Below are 20,156 nucleotides of genomic sequence, written 5' to 3' on the forward strand. Positions count from 1 at the left end.
TTTTAAATAAAAAAAGCTGCTGCCTAATGTTTTTCTATTGAAGGAGTCTATTTTGCATTTGTCATGGTAAGTGGTCTATAGTAAAGGGACCTCTGGCTAATACGGTGGGTTCTGTGTCGGGCTCGTAGCCGAAAACTAGCTTTACTTTGTTGTCTGGGTCAACTTTGCTAGCGAGAGACAGAGAGAGGCGTTGAAAGGCTGCTCCAACGGAACTTATTGTTTTTGGAGGAAAACACGAACACGGTGTACAGTCGAGTCTTAATAGCTTACTTACAACTGGGCTTGTCAGGCACTCTTCTTGGCTGCAGTGGTTATTATTATATTTACATGCTTCCAGCTCCCGTTTTTGCTCGATGACAGCTCGTACTTTTCCTTTTTCTCCCTCCCTCGCTCACAGACACATAACGGGTATGACAGTCCATTCTCCCTGCAGCACGGACTACACTGCCTATGATGCTACATTCTTTAGAGCTATACTTGTAGCATTCTGCCTATTAGCTTAGCACAACAACAACAAAAAGGCCTCTCTCACCCAGGAAACACGCACAGAGAGAGAGCGTCACCCTGTAACCATGGCAACCGTAACGCTGCCGCCTGGAACAACAGAACGTAGCTGTCAAACAAAACCCAAACAGTCCTGACCTGCCACAATATGAAACAGGGAAGTACCGCCATGTAATCCATTTATTTCAACAAAGTAACTGTATTCTAAATACCACCTTTTTAAACGGTAACTGTAACGGAATACAGTTACTCATATTTTGTATTTTAAATACGTAACGGCGGTACATGTATTCCGTTATTCCCCAACACTGGCAATGACAAAATATAGCCTGGTAAAGACTACAGTATACATATTGAATTTAGTAGTGGGTGGTAGTGTAGAGCACGTGACAAGGAAAGGACAGCATCAGCAGACGGGTCAAATTTCTTTTAAGTGTACTTTATTTCCTTGCATGTCCATTCTACTATTTTAAAACAACCCCGGTTGTCAAAATCTCACTTGTTTTATACAGAATTTTACACACATCTCAATTTCATTATTCTCTACCATTAAGAAATAGGTTAGACCAAACAAGATAATCAAAACAAATAAACAAGAATAAAATTATTCATCCAATTGACAGACTCGTTTACACAGCTAAATGATTTGAAAAGTAAAACACTGCATACAGTACAACTCAAAAGGTTAATTTAAAGAAAATAAACAATACTATCAAAAGGAAAAACCCTTCATTTGGTTGAGCCCAGTGAATCAATCAGTGACCTCGTGACCTTATATAAACAGGAAGTGCTGGGTTGGCCCCTCCCACACACCTGCTTTGGATATATGACCAGAACAAAGGGACAAACAAAGGTAAGTAAAGCCAAAGCAACATAAGCAAACATAATTTACCAGAAATTTACCTGTTCACAGAAGAAGATTCAAATCACCTGATGGTTAAGTAAAGTATTTGCTTTAAAAGAATATGCGTGCATGTAACATAATGCTACCACAAACAAACCCGGGATAGTATTTAGAGCAAAGTTACACCAGCAATATCTAAAATAAAGCATTACGGCCAACTGTAAAATAACATGGGATAAATTATCAAGATGTTTAAGGAACAAGAGGTAAATAAGTTCTACCACTTTTGGCTTCACAACCCCCCCCCCCCCCCCCCCCCCTTCATGGTTCATGCACGTCGAAGTTCAGTTTGCTGAGGGAGGGGCTGAGGGAGTGGAAACAGCAGGTGATGGAGAAGGTCATGATGCTTTCCAGGAAGGCATGGTAGAAAGTCATCATGATGGGTGTGCTGACTCCAAAGGAGTTGAGTTTCCTAAGGAGGTAAAGCCGTTGATGGCACCTCCTGAGAATCTCCTCCACTGGCTTCCCGTGGATGGTGGTGGTGACTGAAGCAGCCAGATCCCTCTGCCTACTGGAGAAGGTCACCACCATCTCTTTGGTTTTGCTCACGTTCAATTCAAGTTTGGAGTTGTCACACCACTCTACAAACTCCTGCAGAGTGGGCCCGTGGTGTTGTGAGGGGCCTGATAGCAGTGACAGGAGAACTGTGTCGTCAGCATATTTCACCAGGTGACAGTTGGGCTGTGTGGATCTGCAGTCATCTGTGTAGAGGATGAAGAGCAGGGGGGAGAGCACACAGCCCTGGGGGGAGCCAGTGGAGGTGGAACAGAGACCAGAAAGAGACTTGTTGACCTGAACTTTCCTGTTCCTGTTGGTCAAAAAGTCCAAAATCCACAGGATTAGCTGATCGTCCAGGTGAAATCGGGTGGAAAGTTTAGTGGCCAGGATATGAGGCTGCAGAGTGTTGAACGCTGATGAGAAATCGGCAAACAGAAGTCTGGCAGAGGAGTCAGGGAGCTCCAGATGTTTGTGGATGGAGTCCAAGATGAAGATTTTGGCATCAACACCTCTGCGTGCACGGTAAGCAAACTGGAGTGGGTCCATCAGGGGTCAGTTGCTCTTACGATGTGCTGTTTTATAATCTTCTCCATGGCCTTCATCACCAGGGAGGTGAGGGCCACAGGACGGAGATTAGTCAGAGACTTTGGGTTGTTTCTTTTGGGGATGGGCATGACTGTGGAGTGTTTCCACAGCTGGGGGATGGTGTGACTGTCAATTGAGTGTTGAAATAGTCCAGAACACACTTCCTAGTTGTCCTGCACAGTGCCTCAGAACTCGACTGCTAATGTTGTCAGGGCCGGGTGAGCTCCTCTCCCTGGTCCTCCTGAGGGCTCTCACTACATCTTCAGTCCTGAAGGTGAGCGCAGAGCTGCCAGGTTTGAGTGAGGATCTGAACTCCTCAAGCTGGGCCATGTTGTCCGTCTCAAACCTGGTGTAGAACGCATTTAGGTCATCAGGGAGGGAGGAGGGGTTGCTGCCCTCCACCTGGATGGTAATCTGGTATACCACTGGCCGCGTTGTTGGTCCGACGCACTTTGTGGCCAAAGGGACTGGCCTGAAGTGCCTCTGCGCACCTTACACGCTGACAGTGGCCCATTCATTCGTTTTCATTACTGACACTTGATTGCCCAATCAAACCTCTTAAAAGCCCCTCAAGTGTTGTGAGGGGCCTCTCCCTTCCCTTCGTTGTCCGCTAGTGCGCCGTGTAGAAAAAGTTAAGCACGAAAGTGGCCAAAAGGTGGAGTAGTAGGCTGAAAGAAAACAATATAAAAAACCAAAAATAAATGCAGCAAATGTGTAAAATTAAGGACTGCTGCATCAGCTGCGGAGAAATGAGGAAGAGACTGAGGAAGCTGAAATGAACGTGGTGAGAAATTAGATGGAGGGAGAGATCAACAGGATTCAGGCAAAATGAATGGCTACTTTGGTAAAAAGCTAAAGTGTAGCTTTTAATTATTGTCACGTGCTGCATGACTAACCCAACAACAACTGTACCAACCTGATTTAAACCTGTTTCAATACCAGTTATTTGGCCACCTGGACCAAAATCTTTTATTTTTATTTATTTATTTTTTTGTCTCAGTCCAGCCCTGATGCCCGGTAAGCATCCTTGTCAGATGACTCGAATCAGAACGACTTCTTTAAACCGCGATAATAAATAAAACACAGAAATTTTATTTAATGTGTAGCAGTTATTCAATTTATATGATCAATATAGCTTCAAGTAAAATATTGAATTCAGTTTTGCACAAAATGACTTTGTGGATAAACCGGATCACTGATGGCGCTGACACAGCGAATGCTACTAAAAGTCTAAACAATGATGACTGTACACAAAAACAGGGAGAAGCTTTCCTTCCGTTCTTTTGTCATTATCCCTGTTTGCGTGTGACCTGTCACGCGCTTCCCTCAGGTGTGTGTGTTAGTTTGGTTTCAGGTAGAGAGATTATGTAACTGGTTTCTGCCTGTGGTCCACTGCGTGTGCGCAAGTGCGCTTTTGAGTCACACGTACAGGGTTACAGGGTGGGAGGAGTGACTTCCGCAGGAACTGTGCACTGCGTACAACACAGCAGCGGAAAGTCCGAAGTTGTTTATCGATTTGGACTGCGTTCATTCTGCAGCTAGACTGCTGCTGCACACCCAAACGAATCCAGGTAATGACGGATAGTCCGAATATATTTAAACGACTTTAATTTTGTGATTTACGTAAAAACGTGTCGCGCTTTATATTCAAATGTATTATAGCAGGGTGGTTTATATGTTACATTAGCGGATTTTTATTCTTTTAAAAACAACATTTACCGACTGTATCGAATATTAGGTTCAAGAAATAACGCGAAAAATTTTACTTTCGTTTTCCGCCTCCTCAAGTCAGTTTCGTTTGTGCCTCACAGGCTCACTCACATCAGTCCCATCATGGCCGCAGTGGACGAGTCTCAGTTTTCTATCATGAGTCTGGAGGATGAGCTGACCTGCAGCATCTGTCTGAGCACCTTTGACTGTCCGGTGACCATCCCCTGCGGACACAACTTCTGCCAGGACTGCCTGCTCGCCACATGGAAGGAGTCGTACAGCTGCCCCCAGTGTCGAACCCTGTTCGCCACCAAACCCGAGCTGAAGAAAAACACGGTCCTCACCGCCGTCGTGGAGACCTTTAAAGTGAGATCGAGCAAGAGCGAACCCAACCTGACTGCAGAGGAGAGCCAAGTGAAGAAAAAGGAGATCATTCGCTGTGATTCGTGCATGGAAGCAGAGGCGTCGAAGACCTGCTTCACCTGCATGGCGTCTTACTGTGAGGAGCACCTGCGCCCTCACCGGGAAAATCCTATTTTCCGTCTGCACAGCCTGAGCGAGCCCGTCGGGGACCTGTTGGAGCGCATCTGCCCCGACCACCACAAGCTGATGGAGCTCTTCTGCACCCAGCATGATCGGCCAATCTGCAGCTTCTGCCTCCAGCAGGTCCACAAAGGATGCTCCTTCACAACCCCTGATGAACAAAGGAGCCGGAAAGAGGTGTGTGTTTGTCAGTATTCACCTGAGAAGTTTAAAGAGCCACATCTAAACAAAGATGGGTTTATTTTCCTTTTAAAACATAATTATGTCTTAGTTTCTGTATTTTCATCAGGATTGCTAGCCTGAGTTTCACTTACTTGAGAAAAGTGGAAGATGCAATGGATGAGTAGTTGTTCCCGTTACACTTTTCAATCCATCAATCAAAATGTATTTATATAGCACATTTAAAAACAACAGTTTTGATCAAAGTGCTTCACAAGTTAGGAAATAAATAAAATAAGACAAATTTACCAAACAACAACACAAGACGAGACAAACATAGAAACCAACCAAATGATAATCAAACTATTTTACGTCAGAGCCAGAGTAAAAAGATGAGTCTTTAAACGAGATTTAAAAGACTGAACAGTCTCAGAAGAGCGAATGGCAATCGGGAGGTTGTTCCAAAGTCTAGGAGCTGCAATACCTGAATACAGTCTATGGATGTAGCTATCATGACATCTCCCACTCTTTAGAGGAGTCCTGCAAAGCCTCGAGCTGTGTAGTTTAACAGATGTCACAGATCTAGATAAGAAACTGAAACACGGATGATTATTGAATAACATATGCTTAGCCTGATTCATCCTCCTTTCTGACAGCAAATAGGACCATAATTCACAAAATGAGCATCGTATTTTATTCATTAAGAGCTCAAACTAGCAATTTAGACCAGTGACCAGTAAAATGTGTACTGAGCTGAAGTAAGCTTCAGCTTGGTACTCAGTTGTAATGGAAAACGACTGAAATCAAGTAGAGTAAAGTTGAGTCGAGGCGAGTAGGTTCTAATGGAAAAGAGATATTAGACATGGCCTTTACTTTTCAGACATGGAAGCTACGGCCATCTTTTAACTCAGTTGTAGCAGTGCCTTGTGGACAACTTGGCACAGATCTTTGCATTCACCCACGCAGATCCTCAAATAGTATAGGGCCTACAAACCGCACGCTACAACCTGATGAGGTCGAGTAGTCTTTCCTACGTTTTGAATGTCCGTTTGGAGGCTCAGAAGGATCCATACATAATTGCTACATCATAGCGTGGCATTTCACAGAAACACAGGTGTTTGCACAGAACGTTTACCTAAGAGACAAAATTGATGAACCTTGGTAGTCCTTGCACAGCTGCAGATGCAGAAACTAAGGCTACGTTCACACTGCAGGTCTTGATGCTCAATTCAGATTTTTTTTTTTTTGTCTGCTTGTTCACACTACTGATAAAATGCAACAGCAAACGTGCGCTAGTGTGAACGCTCAAAGCGGCCCGCATGTGCAACAGAAGACGTCACACACAACGAGCTCTGTTTAGATCCAGAGCAAACAGTATTGTTTGACTGATGGCCCTTAATATAAAGACTTCGGACTTTACGTTTCCCAATTTTTGCTTTAAGTTATTTTGTTATTTACATAATAATGTAAACAACCTAATAATGATCCTTATTGCTGTTTTAGAGGAGCGGTGCTTCAAAGGATAGTTGCAGATTTCTGTCAGAATCTGCAGATTATGCAGTACAAATAAAATGTTCACGTTGTCTTCCCAACAGTTTCACTGGATGGCCAGGAAGCGTTCGCGATGTCTTCTCCGGCGCTGATAATTGGCGTCTGTCTTGTGTCGGTGACGTAAAAAACGGATTTAATGCGACATGACCGTTCAAACAGCAGTCGCTTTCTAAAACATCAGATATGTATCAGATTCAGTACCACATACGAAAGTGACCCAGATCGGATTTGAAAATATCGGATTTGTGCCGTTCACACTGTCACACCATGATCGGATATGGGTCGCATAGGGTCACAAAAATCGGATTTGATGCGCTTTCGCCTGCAGTGTGAACGTAGCCTAATACTGGCAGGTGTCTCACAGTCTGAGAACTGCTTTAAAATATGAATGAGTTCCCTTTTAGCTGCACACAGCTTTAAAAATTTGGGTTGAACGTCTGTTATCTTTCGATATTGGTTATGCTGTCATTAGAATATCTGAATTATGAAAAGAGAGACTTGATAACCTGAGTATAACCATAGCATCCATTTAGGAGTTTACCGTCATTGTGAAGCCAGAAAGCCAAGGTTACGGCCAAAGTTATCACTTATGCCAACAAACTTTTTTTTTTTTTTTTTTTTAAAGAGGGCTAAAGTGACGGTATCATGTTTCCCTCTTTGCAGTCTGACCTGAGGAGCAATTTGGGTTTGCTGGATGGGAAGATTGTGAAAAATGAGACTATCATATTTGAAATGAAGGACATGCAGAACAAGCTAAAGGTAAGACTTCTCATTTAAGATAAATAAGCAAAAACAAAGACGAGGCTAAAGAAACATTTTGTATTAATTTGAATTATTTCTTTGCTGATCCAGTTATGAATGTTTTCTCACTCCTGTCCTCCAGGACTTGGCGACCAGCAGGAAGAGAGCTTTGACAGCTGAGTATCAGCAGATGAAGGAGATGTTGGTCCAAGATGAGCGCGATGCTCTGAACGCAGTGGACCGAGAGGTGGAAACTGGTCAGACCAAACTCAGAGTTCTTATGAAGAAGTTTGGTGACAACATTGACAACATGACGAAAGCTAAAGAAGAAATCCACAGCCTGCTGAGTCGCTCTCAAACCCAGGCCTTCCTGCAGGTGGGACGTCTGTGATTGTTAATTCATACAGCTGCTAGTAATGATAACATACTAACGCATGATAAAAAGTGTGTAATGGTTCTAAAATAGAGATTTAAATCATGATAAAAGCAGCCACACCCTCATGTTGCCTTTCCCCTTCCTGCAGTGTGAGCCATAATTTACAAAGTGAACAGCATGTTCATTTTGCTTAGCAAAATATAAGAATACCAACTTGACCCATTCAATCGTAGACTGATATCAGGGTCTGGTCCTCTACTAGTTAAATGTTCTGTGTGGAAAATTGCTGGAGGAATTTCAAACGCCCCACTTACTTTGATGACAAATGGCTTTTGTTTCCAAGGAACAGAGGGGGTAATGAATAAGGTCCATGGTGATGTTGGCCAAGAATTTCATAGTCGGTGTGTCTGGAATCTAAAATGCCAAGCAAACCACATTTCTTGGACCTTGATGTTTGAGTTTTATTGCTTGAAAATGGGTGAAATGTATCAAATGGGAATTTTAAAAAAGTTGACCGTTTCCCTATGACCACAAAATAGCTAAGGAATTCTTTGAATCTTTGCTATTATAACTCTAATCACTTCCCCTCTGTTTTGGAGAACCAACCATTGCCTTTATTATGAAAAGCTTTGATAGTTTTTTTTTCTAAACATGTTAGAATATTTCAGGCTCCTTGAGCTCCCTAAATGGCACTTACAACCTTTAAGCCACAGATCTGTCGGGCTTATGGGGCTAGGTCAGTTTTTTAAATGAGGTAGTGTTTTAAATGATGTTGCAGCACACCCAACATCGGTTATGGATAGACACTTTAAACAAGAAGTTAGGGTTAGGTCAAGCTGTTGGGTTGGCTTTAAATGCCATTGTTGGTTGGGGTTGGACACCACACCCAACCTGTTGAAGGTCAGGTTAAACAATTGGGTCACATATAATTGAGTTTTGTAAGCTAGGTTTGGGTACAAAGCCTAGGTGACGGGGCTTAGGTTCAGAGTCAGCAGCAGACCATTTTAACTTGAGGGGCAACTAACTGTAAACAGGAGAGTATTTGGCTTACGTCTCTTTACTGTTCCAACCAAAAACAACCATATACACCTAATATACTCACAGAGAAATGTAACCACCCAAAATGATAAAAGTCCCAACCAGTCAGGGCACATAGTTGCCTCTCCTTGAGCCTGCTTCTGGCGTAGGGTTCTTCCTGTTAAAAGGGAGTTTCACTTTCCCACAGTCACAGAGTTGTTGGAGTTTTCTCTGCTTTATTTTAGTGTCCTAACCTTACAATTAGGGATGCAATGATACCAATTTTTTCAAACCGATACGATACCGATACTTGGATCTGAGTACTTGCCGATACAGAGTACAAAAACCGATACTTCTACCACACACACACACACACACACAAATACAATGAATTGGAAGACAGGTTTTATTTATTCTCTGCCGATAAAAAATAAAATCATAATAAAAATGACCACAAAAAAATTTCAAGTGAAAAATAAGCACTTCTGTTAAATTATTGCAGAGTCTCCACATTGTAATTTAACAAAATATCACTGAACTATTGGCACTGTCTCGAGCTTTCAGAATAATAAATAAACACTTCTGTTTGGAATAAAATAAATACAAATTAGGTTTGAGAATAAAATAAACGTTTAAATTATTGCAGAGTGTCCATATTGTAAACAAACAAACAAAATAACTTAAGTATTCGGTATTGACGAACAAACTCCTCATCTGCCCGTGGATCATCAGTCCACTGTGCTGTTAAACCAAGAACTGACATCGCGCACACTGCTTGTCTTTACCTCTTCAGAAAGTTTTGGCACCATTATCTCCCTGATTTTCCACGACCGGCATTGGCTGGTCATCCAGAGCGATAAAATGAGTCAGAGCCTCTGTTATTTTAACTGCCTGTGGATTTTCTCTTGACATTTTTCATCGCTTTTCCAAAACCTGAGTTAAAGTTGGCTGTTCTGGTCCACACTGCTGACATTTTGTTTAGCCTAGCTACAGCAGCCTCCAGTTTCTCTTTATCTGGAGCCGCCAATCTCACTCGCCTAACCCTGTGCCTGTTTAGCATGAGATGTCCCCCTAGTGGCCAATCTAAAAAAACTACAACAGAAATGACAAGCCACCCTCTGATTAATGAAATAAGTTAGTATCGGTTCATGGTATCGGTTAACTTTTACGAGTATGAGTACACACACATTTTACAGTATCGGCCTCGATACCCGATACCAGTATCGGTGCATCCCTACTTACAATATAAAGCACATTGAAGCAAATGTTTTTGTGATCTGGTGCTATATAAATAAAACACTCCCTATATATGTTTTATTCAGCAAGACTCAAAACTAGCAAATGAGGTCATACAATCAGCAGTAAAGCATTTAGAACCAAACTCGTTAAAAGTCAGAGGAGTCTCCGCTTGCTAGGCATTGTCAGCAACGTCTAATCAATATATTGATTAGACGTTAATTTTTTCTTAACAGTATTGTTTGGGGACGATGGCTGCCCCCACCTGAGCCTGGTTCTGCTGGAGGTTTCTTCCTGTTAAAAGGGAGTTTTTCCTTCCCACTGTCACCACCTGCTCATAGGGGGTCGTTTGATTGTTGTGGGTTTCTCTGTATTATTGTAGGGTCTTTATGTTGCAACATAAAGCCCCATGAGTCAACTGTATTTTGGATTTGGTGCTATATAAGTCAAATATAATTGAATTCTAAACAATTGTTGTTCTATTTAAATAGAAATGTGATTTCTGATTTTATGATCGTGTGTTAGAGGGATATTTTAACACAACCATCACAAAAACCCCACACATGTACACAGATCTGTTTGTTTGTTATAAATGTATTACATCACATAGTAGTTCATTACATTTTGTAAAAGGGGATATGATTATCTTGACTGAGCGCACAACATTGTGTTCCTCTCTTCTCAGGCACCATTTAACCTCCCCCAAGCTATTAACTTTGAGCCTTACTCCCCTAAAATCAACCTGGACTCCAAGAAGGTTTTGGCATCACAGGCCTTTGCTGCTGCCCTGAAGCAGCATCTGACCGAGATCTTCAAACAGCCCGTCGAGAGCCGACTACCATTAAATGCACCAGGTGAGTGCATGGACACGTTTTGTCTGACGTTTTAAAGTTTAAGGTTCATTGAGAAAGTTTAGTGAAGACAGTGTCCAATTTTGTTGCAGAAGTTAACCCTGATATTTTGGCAGCTGGTGAGTTGTTTCATGTGGGGACCAATGAAAACAGGATTCCAATCAAACTGCTCAAAAACTTAAGGGAACACTTAAATCGTGTATTGGATCTTGTTGAAGGAAAAATTCAAGTTGAACGTCTTTACTGAGGGCTGGATAAAAATCACACCAACGATCAAGTCAGTTAAGATTGTTCAAGTGTTCCCTTAATTTTTTCTGAACAGTATATTTTGAAAATACTCAAATTGATACCGCATTCTGTGGTCGAGGTTGAATACATTAAGTGTTGATAAAGAGTCAGTACTGTAATGACTCCATGTTCATGCTTTCATTGAAAAATCAGGTTCAGCCTACACTACTCGGTGGTCTACAGTGGGGTCTCCACTGGGCTCCGGAAGTTTATTGGACTATGGTAAGTCAATTCATCTGTCCAGTACCAGGTTTATAAAACAAGATTTTTATAACAGGTCAAGCATAAATGTCTGTTCCTTTATTTACTGCTTCTTCAGAGATGGAGTCCAGTCCAGGTCACCTTAAACTCCCCAGGTCTCACAGTCCAGGTCCTCAGGCCAAAACAGGCCAGAAGAAAAAGACTCAAAGTATGAAACAACTTTAATTTTCATTTTGTGTTGCCGTCTTGTGGTTGAACTGTGTTGTCGACACTGAGCACATAACAATATGTTTGTGGAGATTTTTCATTATTTTAGTTGTACGGTCATTCAGTTTTTTAATGAACTACAGGTGTACAGGAAATGACTTTAGCCTCTGCATTTACTGATGTGACTTGTACAATACCACCATTAATAATGATAAATTATTCAGACATTTTATATTCATGCATTATTTGTAATTTAACTCATAGTTCAAAGACTTTAGTTAGTTCACTTCATGAAATCAGTCCAGATTTGTAGTGTTTGATGTCATCTTTCATTTAATTGGCACAGCAACTCACTCAAAAACAAGCAAAATGTTTATAGATGTTATTCATATCTATTAAGACTAAAAATAGATTTTATTGTAATCCTAAATTCTGTTATAATTTGTTTTGACTTCTGTGATTTGCAGCCAGCACAGAGGGCTGTCAAAGTCTCTTATTGTGAAAGGCAATGACAGGAAGAAGCACTTGTATTGCACAGAAATGGGTTTCTGGTATGGGTCAGGCAACAGCCATTAAAGAAGTATTCCTCTACATCAGTGATTCCCAGAGTGTGGGCTGGGACCCCCTGGTGGGCTGCAAGAAAATGTAATCCCATTACATTAGAAAATGTAATGTGTGATCCAGTGGCACTTGGGTTGCACATTGACCTTTACACTTTGCGTATGACTGCGTGGCATTATCAATTTATAGCCAACAGCCTGTGTTGTTTATGGTTATTGGGTTTTTTTAAATAACATTTTTTAGTAAATACATCTCTTTATCTATATTTAGCATTATCTTATCTTGGGGCAGCACAGTGGTTAGTAGGGGTGCAACGATACACAAAATTCACGGTTCGGTTCGATACTTGAAATCGAAATGTCTCTTTCCAAAATAAAAGCTATACTATACGCTTCTTCTGGGCTATATTCTCAGCAGCATATTAAACATATCAGGTCCCCATAAGGAGAATCATGTGCTAACGGCTGTCTAAATGACTCGGGTAAAGTTTGTAGCATGCGTGCTTGTTGTTTTTGTCTGCTTCCACTTGTCTTTGCACTAGGATGATGTCGGAGTAAATGTGCAGTCATATTCGTTGTGTTCCCACTAGTGCTGTCAGCGTTAATCTCGTTGAAATGATGTTAACGCCACAACACGGCAAATCTCCATTAACGAGCTACCGCGGATCGCCCCGTGCGTGGGGCTGGACGGCCAACACGTTAACGAGCTAACTGCGCTAACACACTAGTTCCCACCCATGTAATTGAGCATTGCGTGGCACATCCGACATACTGTTTTACTTTTGTCCATGACACGCTTACCTTCAGGGTTACACGTCACATGAAAACCAAAATAGTTCCAAACGCCAGATCTGAATGAGGGTGGGGGAGGTTCAATTTGCCATGTTGCAAGGAGAGCTTAACTTCTGTCTCGCTAGCTTGCGCTGCGCTCAGTGAATCTGCGTTCGACTACTCCGCCTAGGCTGCACTGTTGAGCGCAGATCCACTGAGCGCTCAACACAGACAGCATCGTCAGAAGAAAAGTTGATAAAATAAATTAAAAATGTTGTATTGTTCGATACATATGCGTACCGAACCGAAAGGACTGTATCGAACGGTTCAATATCGATACGAGTATTGTTGCACCCCTAGTGGTTAGCACTGTTGCCGCACAGCAAGAAGGTCCTGAGTTAAATTCCACCGTCAGGCCGGGGTCTTTTTGTGTAGAGTTTGCATGTTCTCCCCGTGTTTGCGTGGTACTCTGGGGACTCCGGCTTCCTTCCACCGTCAAAGACATGCAGTTTGTGGGGATAGGTTAATTGATTAATCTAAATTGCCCATAGGTGTGAATGTTGGAGTGATTGTGAGCACGAATGGTTGTCTGTCTCTGTGTGTCAGCCCTGCGACAGACTGGCGACCTGTCCAGGGTGTACCCTGCCTCTCGCCCTATGAAAGCTGGGATAGGCTCCAGCAACCCTGTAAAGGATAAGCGAATGATGGATGGATCTCTTTATCTTGTATTTTGATCAGAGTGAAAATTTAGATTGAGTGGGAAAGATGGGATTTTCTTGTTTTTAAGTTGGCTGCAGAACTCTTGACTTTGGGAACGGCTGTTCTACATGTTTGCGTCACATTTGTACTGCGCTTAATTTGAAGTTCCTCTCTAAATGAATGGGAGCAGTTCCATACTGTAAATTTGTTAGTCAACAGGATAAAAAAAACAACAAACTCTCACATATTTGGAATCATCATTCACTTCTGATTTAAAAAACCTTTAAAAATATTTATACTTGTAATTTAATATTTGTACTTTCTACTGTGCACATGCAGCTGTCTGCAGCTTCATTAGTGGCTCATTTCAGAATGCTGATGTCTGACTCACCCACTGAGCACACAGAAAGCTGAGGCAAAATATGCTTTCCTATATCATTACTACAATAAAAAGCAGATATGCCTGATATCACTGTTTACATGGGTGAAACGGCACAAATGGCTCACTTGCTTCCTGGTTTGACTCTTGAATGAGGGGGGACAAAAGACCGTCGTTGCTGTTACAAAATCCTCCCACAAATTTGAGGTCCATGCCGCTCTTTCGTTTAGGATTTTGTCTCTTAAATCTGATATATGCACGTTTAATTTTATAAATACTTCACTTGTTTTTCTAGAACCCAAACCAACAAATCCTCAGACCACTGGGGACGGTATGGGTGATAAAAATACTGGCCGTTCGATGGAAAACCTGTTGGAGTTTGGAGGGAAACCCAGAGGCCGTACTCCTGCAGCTGAACCTAAACAGAAACCAGGTAAACATCAGGTTTTTGCGTTTTATGCTAAACATTGCTTAAAGCTCAGAAATGGACTAGTTTATGGGAGCCTGTTCCTGTTGTTTGAGATCTAATCGCATTTGTCTTTAATTGTAGAAACTACAGATATTCCCCCAGACATAAGCACAGCTGAAAAGAGAAGTGAACTACTGAAATGTAAGTGTAGCAGGTGTCTTTCCATCATGTGGTAACAGCAGCTGTGGCTGTTGTGAAATGATCTTTCTTTTTGTCCGTTCCAGACGGCACAGTGCTCACCTTCAATCCAAGGACCGCCCATAAACGCATCGCGCTGACGGAGAACTACACTAAGGCCTCTGTGTCAGACGATCACATAAACTACCCCGACTGCCCCGAACGCTTTGCTGTCTGCTCCCAGGTGCTCGCCTGCAAGGGTTTCTCTACAGGGCGCCATTACTGGGAAGTGCGACTGAGCAGCAGTAACTTCGTTGGCATAGGCTTGGCTTACAACAGCATCGACCGCAAAGGCCCGACCAGTCGACTGGGCCGCAACGCCCAGTCCTGGTGCGTCGAGTGGTTTAATGTCAAGTTGTCAGTCTGGCATAACAGCAGCGAGACCGTGCTCGCTAATCCAAATCCAAAGCGCGTAGGCGTGCTGTTGGATTGCGAGGCCGGCACCGCTACGTTCTACAACGTGGCCGACAGGGCGTATCCCTTCCACTCCTTCATGTTCCCCTTCGCTCAGGCTGTCTATCCAGCCTTCTGGATTTTCTCGAGTGGCTCCTTCATTACTTTGTGCAAGCTGCAGCAATGAGTTTGCAGTCAGCCAGTCGGCTCTTCGTTAAAGGTGCCCAGTGGAGTTTTCTTGTAAACGCGTAACTGTTATTGTCACTATGTAACTATACGTAACTGTAGAATATTCATTAAAAAAAAATTTTAGGTCCCAAGGTCTAAAAGTGCAGGAAAGAAATTTTGCAAAGCTAATTTATTAAAATGCATTATGTAATTAACAAGGTAATTATTATGGTTAACAAGCTGCCTTCTACTTAACTGCATGTGTAGGTGTTAGTCGCTGCATTTTTTTGGCTTGTTGGATTCATGAACTGGTTCAGTAAATAACCATCAAACTAAATTGAGGCATCATAAATCCTATGCATCAGTGCCGACAGTAGTTAGAAGCTCCACAGGGCACCTTTAATCAATCGCTCGTTATTACGGACTTAATCTACATAAAATTATATCAAATTATTTAAATGGAGGAACAAAAAAAAGATTGATTAGAAAAAGTAATTAGTTAGCAATAATTTTTGAATGTTAATCTTAAGTTGAACCACGATATTTTTCACATCAGGACCGATTATAGCTGCTCTCGGGGAACTATTTGTTCAGCTGTTGTTGAAGAGGAAAATGTTGTCTTTACACAACTGATCAGCATCTTTATTGATGTTTGTTCAGGTTAAATATCACTGTCTCGTAGAAGAGATTTCTGTTACTGCTTTTCATGGACATCAGGGGTGTCAAACATGAGGCCCGTGGGCTAGGATCGGCCAAACAAAGATTCCAAACTGGCCCACTTTGGAAAATGTGAAGAAAGGCAAACATTTGGACTCTTAACTGTATTTTCATAGGTTTTACAGCTTTTGCTGCCGATCTACATCGAAGTACATGGGTGACTGATAGACATGAGTAGAAATGTCACTGTCTACTATAGAAATGTGATTATTTTTTCAATGGGTCCACATAAAAAACGCATTTTCTGTGAATTAACAAAAATATTCTGTTTTAGAATTACAGTCTGGGCAGTGAGCAATGAGCGCCTTCCTGTAATTATACACATTTATTTTCATTTTAAGCCCAGAGACATGCTGACAGATTTCTGTTGTTTGCTACAGCAGGACTTCCTTATGATGTAGAAAGAGATGTGCTTTTGAAACTGCATCTTTATACTGACAGAACTGAGAGTTTCACTGGTTCAGCCCACTTAAGATCAAAGTGGTCTGTATGTGGCCCACAGTGGGGAATTAGTTTGACATTCCTGATGTACAATAAGCAGAACTGTTGCTCTAGTTGCCAAATCTTGGGGCTATTTCCAACTTTTTTTGAACCTCTGACCGCCCACATAACCATCCACCCGTTTACAATAACGATGACATTGCCACAGCACGTAATGTTAATGCCTAAGTAAGGCAGCAAAGCATTCTTGTTGCAATCAGTGCTGTTAATGCACTGTCCTGCTACTGAGTGATAATATCTTGGTGGTATTTGAGGGTAATGAAACGTTCAGCTACACGTGTGCATCCAAATACTTGCTGTGCAATGCGTGTAGCTGCACTTACCGATCTCAAAATGGCAAGTGGGAGACCAGAAATGCTCGATATGAGACGCAGAATGTGAATGTCCTGATTAGTAGTGCTTTCTGCTAATAACGTCTGTAAGATCTGAGGAATATATGGCGGCGGTTTCTCTGTCCTGTCTGACAGTACTAGTAGACAGAGTTACGCAAACAACCGAAGTGGGTATCAAGAGTTAATAGCATGTCATATCTGATGTTATTAACTTTTGTTATCTGTGCTGGATGTGATATTCAGCAGCTGATTCATTTAAATGAAGCTGTCTTAAAACGCAGGTATCGCACTATATCCTGTTTTTTCTAGTGACCGTGAAGCAAATATGTGTTCAAGTCACTTTATGAAAAGTATTTAAAAACAAAGTTTGCTTTTAAAACTGTATCAAGTCAAAATGAAATGTCTTGGTGTCGAGAGAAAGCAGGATAGAAACAAACATCAGACCTACTCATTACTTCACTTTTTCCCAGTAAACTCAAGAGAAGATAAAAACCATATACATGTATTTTTTTTAATGTATACAATAATTTCACTTTCAATGGTGTCAGGGTTTCCTTGTGGTGTTTTTATTTTTCGGAGAGTTTATTTATTTCCTGCTTTTTCTGCAGTTCTTGCAGAACACACACACACACATACAGTGTGTGTCCCGTGCAGGTTATGTATCGTGCACTGTAGAACAGATGTGACTACAGCTGGATCAAGCAGTGAGTCTACCTGTGCAGCACATGTTTGCGTAGTGTTTCGATATCAATTCTGCATGTGGAGACTTTGTTTTAGAGTGTGGGAACTGAGGTTCTAAGACTGGGTGATGCAGCGGTTTTTCATGATATGAACAATGTGCGGTGACTTTAAAGATTTCCTCAGCGTTACGTTACAAAAATGCTCAAATCTGTCCAAACTGTAAACAAAGAAATTATTTGTAAATACCTGACATCTGAAGATTGAATATGTTTCTGTGACATGATTGGCTGCTTAATGTGCACAAGCACCGCACATGTCATGGAAATTTTATCAGCATAAGAGAATCTATGCTGTTGCTTGTATCACCCAGCTCCAAATGCTCACTTCTTTCAACTGATGGGAACAGAAGCCATGTTTCCTCTGTTTTCATCATATTCTGAAAGTCTCGCTCTTCTCTTTTGTATTTGGGGTGTTTTTATGGCAAGAGTCACCGATTATCTGCAGCTGATCAGATCCTGGATTTGATCTTGGGATATCATACATGCATGCTTGCCCCATAGAAATAAAATGCTATACACGTTTTCCTATGTTAGGCATACTAAACTAACGAGCCATCAGAAAACCTTGTTGGCTTGTAAAAAGGTGGAGGAAATGTTTCAAAGGGGTAAATTATTTGTTGTAGCAAAGTTTACTCCGGCCTGTAAGAACAACGACTCGCTTCCTGATGTGGCATACTCCAGTCCACCAGGTGTTAAAGTGTTTAATATAGTGATCACTTTAAGAGTCAGACGTGCATCTTATAGAAATGAGACTAACATCTTCGGTTTGCTTTAACAGTGAAGTTTGTGGTTCAGTCACAGCTCCTAACTTTGTTCTTTTTGACAAAGTTAGACAAACTTTAATATATTTAAAAGGTTCAAAAGACACTTTTGTTCCGACTGACTGATAAGCAAGGAAAGGTTCACACGTAAACAGTGTGCAATCCATAAACTAATAAAATAATTTTAGGTTGTACACTGGTGTTGGTGTACTGGATCTGAACCTGTGGTGCAATCAGCTTATCACAGTGGAGAAAGCATAGAAGGGTTTAAGAAACTATCAATATCTTTCCTGGACCGTGGTGACACTTGTGCACTCTTACTACCTTACGGTGAAATCTCATAATAGTGGTGTGTACAATTAATCGAAACTTTTTTACTTCCTGTAGTACTTTTCGAGTTTAAGCAGACTCCAGGACTGTGATGATTTGTTCTGTGTAAATTAGTGAATGTCAGCTTAACTGTGGTCTTTGCATCACACAGAAGTGTAGCAGTACGTGTGTTTCTGTAACGCTTCAGTGGTTAACCACCTTGTGCTTGTTAGTACATTATATTTAAGGTGTTCATGCTGTGTTCTGTTTAATTGCTATATTGCATAATCAAAAACTGCATTACAAGTTAACCAGTGAATATTGCTAATAAAGGGTTTTTCTGATTCTCAAATGGCTCTTTGTTTCTTTTAAAGACACTTCAAGCCAAATAAGATGCAGGTCAAAGAATTTTTCTCTTTTGCTGCCACATATCGACATCACCCGCCAACATCTCACGTCTAGTTCGGATGTAAGACCTGAGGAAGAGCAGCTGATTAATGCTGCCTTAGCCCTGTTATGGATGCCACACTGTGGATTATATGGTGCTGATTAAGGCAAAGTTCTGACAACAGCTGCTTTTTTGCACAATGTATATAAATGTGAATTTTACAAATTTAAAAATATTTTTTTCAGACGTTTAGACAGAATTATCTTCAATTTGGATATCCACTTTGTCATAACACAATCTTTCCCTTTCCTGTCATGATTTTCATAACTAACCTTTATAAATATTATTAAACACTATTTGTCTATTGTCACCTTGAATACTTCTCAAATGTATTTAAGCTGCTGTTTAATTGATCCTGTTATTCATTATAAACACTCAACCTGTGTTATATATTCTTTACCTGCCTGGTAGCTCCATATCCAACATCCTTTATCCAATATATCCTTCTTCTGACACACACGCTTATCTCTCTAACTTTTACTACAAAATGCTCAACCTCAGCTGTCTCACTGATGTATTAATTACTAATCCTTCAGTTGTGCTCACGCAAAATTAAAATCTTAGCATCTTCACCTCTGCCACATTCAGCTTATCTTTTTTGTCAGTGCCACTGTTTCCAGCCCAGACCCATCACTGCAGGTCTCACTACCATATTTAAAACCTTCCCTTTCACTCTTGCTTTTATCATTGTAAAACAAATCACCCTGACACTCATCTCCTCCCCCTCCACCCTGTCCACACTCTCTTCCTCACCCCTCTTATGCCCTGTCTGCTGCTGTAGATGGTTTACACCAGGTATTTAAACTCATCCGCCTTCACTATTTTGACTCCTTGCATCTTCATTGTTACATTTGTCTCCCTCTCATTCACACACATGTATCCTGTATTGCTACTACTAACTTTCATCACACTCCACTCCAGGGCATACCTCCACCTCTCCAGGCTTCAAGTCTCCGTGTGTTAACAACTAAAAGTACTTTAAAAAGTACTCATCTTAAATCATGTGCCTTTAGAAATTCTTTTTAGTATATTTGTTTTCCTTCCACCATCCAGTTAAACTCCAAGATTGTTTTCATTTCTAGTGTTTAAATGAATATAACTAATGATCTCTTTGGTCATTTAAACATTAAAGCTTTTTCAGCTAATGGGGTTATTATCACAGCAATATTCTGGAAGATTTTAAATATGTAGGCAACAAAACTGCATAAATAAAGATATAAAGGAGCTGGAGAAGTCATCAGTTAAAACTCAGCTGGCTGTCTTTCAGCGTGTGATGCAGGGCCGGTGTCCTGTAGGTTTTAGATGTGTCCTTGATCCAACACAGCTGATTTAAATGATCTTCTCAACGTGTCTTAAAGTTC

General features: G+C 41.3%; 1 protein-coding gene across 3 annotated transcripts; it reads left to right on the forward strand.

Moving 5' to 3' along the window:
- Nucleotides 1-91: 91 nt before the first annotated feature.
- Nucleotides 92-18,367, forward strand: LOC146516206 (E3 ubiquitin/ISG15 ligase TRIM25-like). Of its 3 annotated transcripts, none has more exons than XM_085162772.1 (11): nucleotides 92-1,357; nucleotides 4,303-4,921; nucleotides 7,118-7,213; nucleotides 7,338-7,571; nucleotides 10,510-10,678; nucleotides 10,768-10,794; nucleotides 11,117-11,185; nucleotides 11,283-11,372; nucleotides 14,076-14,213; nucleotides 14,331-14,390; nucleotides 14,474-18,367. In XM_085162772.1, the coding sequence occupies exons 2-11, from the start codon at nucleotides 4,325-4,327 to the stop codon at nucleotides 15,004-15,006; spliced, it is 2,013 nt and encodes a 670-aa protein (XP_085018898.1). In that variant the 5' UTR covers nucleotides 92-1,357; nucleotides 4,303-4,324; the 3' UTR covers nucleotides 15,007-18,367. The 3 variants fall into 3 exon arrangements, with proteins under 3 accessions (XP_085018898.1, XP_085018897.1, XP_085018899.1); XM_085162771.1 differs by lacking the exon at nucleotides 92-1,357 and adding an exon at nucleotides 3,931-4,062; XM_085162773.1 differs by lacking the exons at nucleotides 92-1,357; nucleotides 10,768-10,794 and adding an exon at nucleotides 3,932-4,062.
- The last annotated feature ends 1,789 nt before the right edge of the window (nucleotides 18,368-20,156 follow it).

This window comes from Neolamprologus multifasciatus, chromosome 6 (assembly GCF_963576455.1).
Source record: "Neolamprologus multifasciatus chromosome 6, fNeoMul1.2, whole genome shotgun sequence".
Classification (NCBI taxonomy): Eukaryota; Metazoa; Chordata; class Actinopteri; order Cichliformes; family Cichlidae; genus Neolamprologus; species Neolamprologus multifasciatus.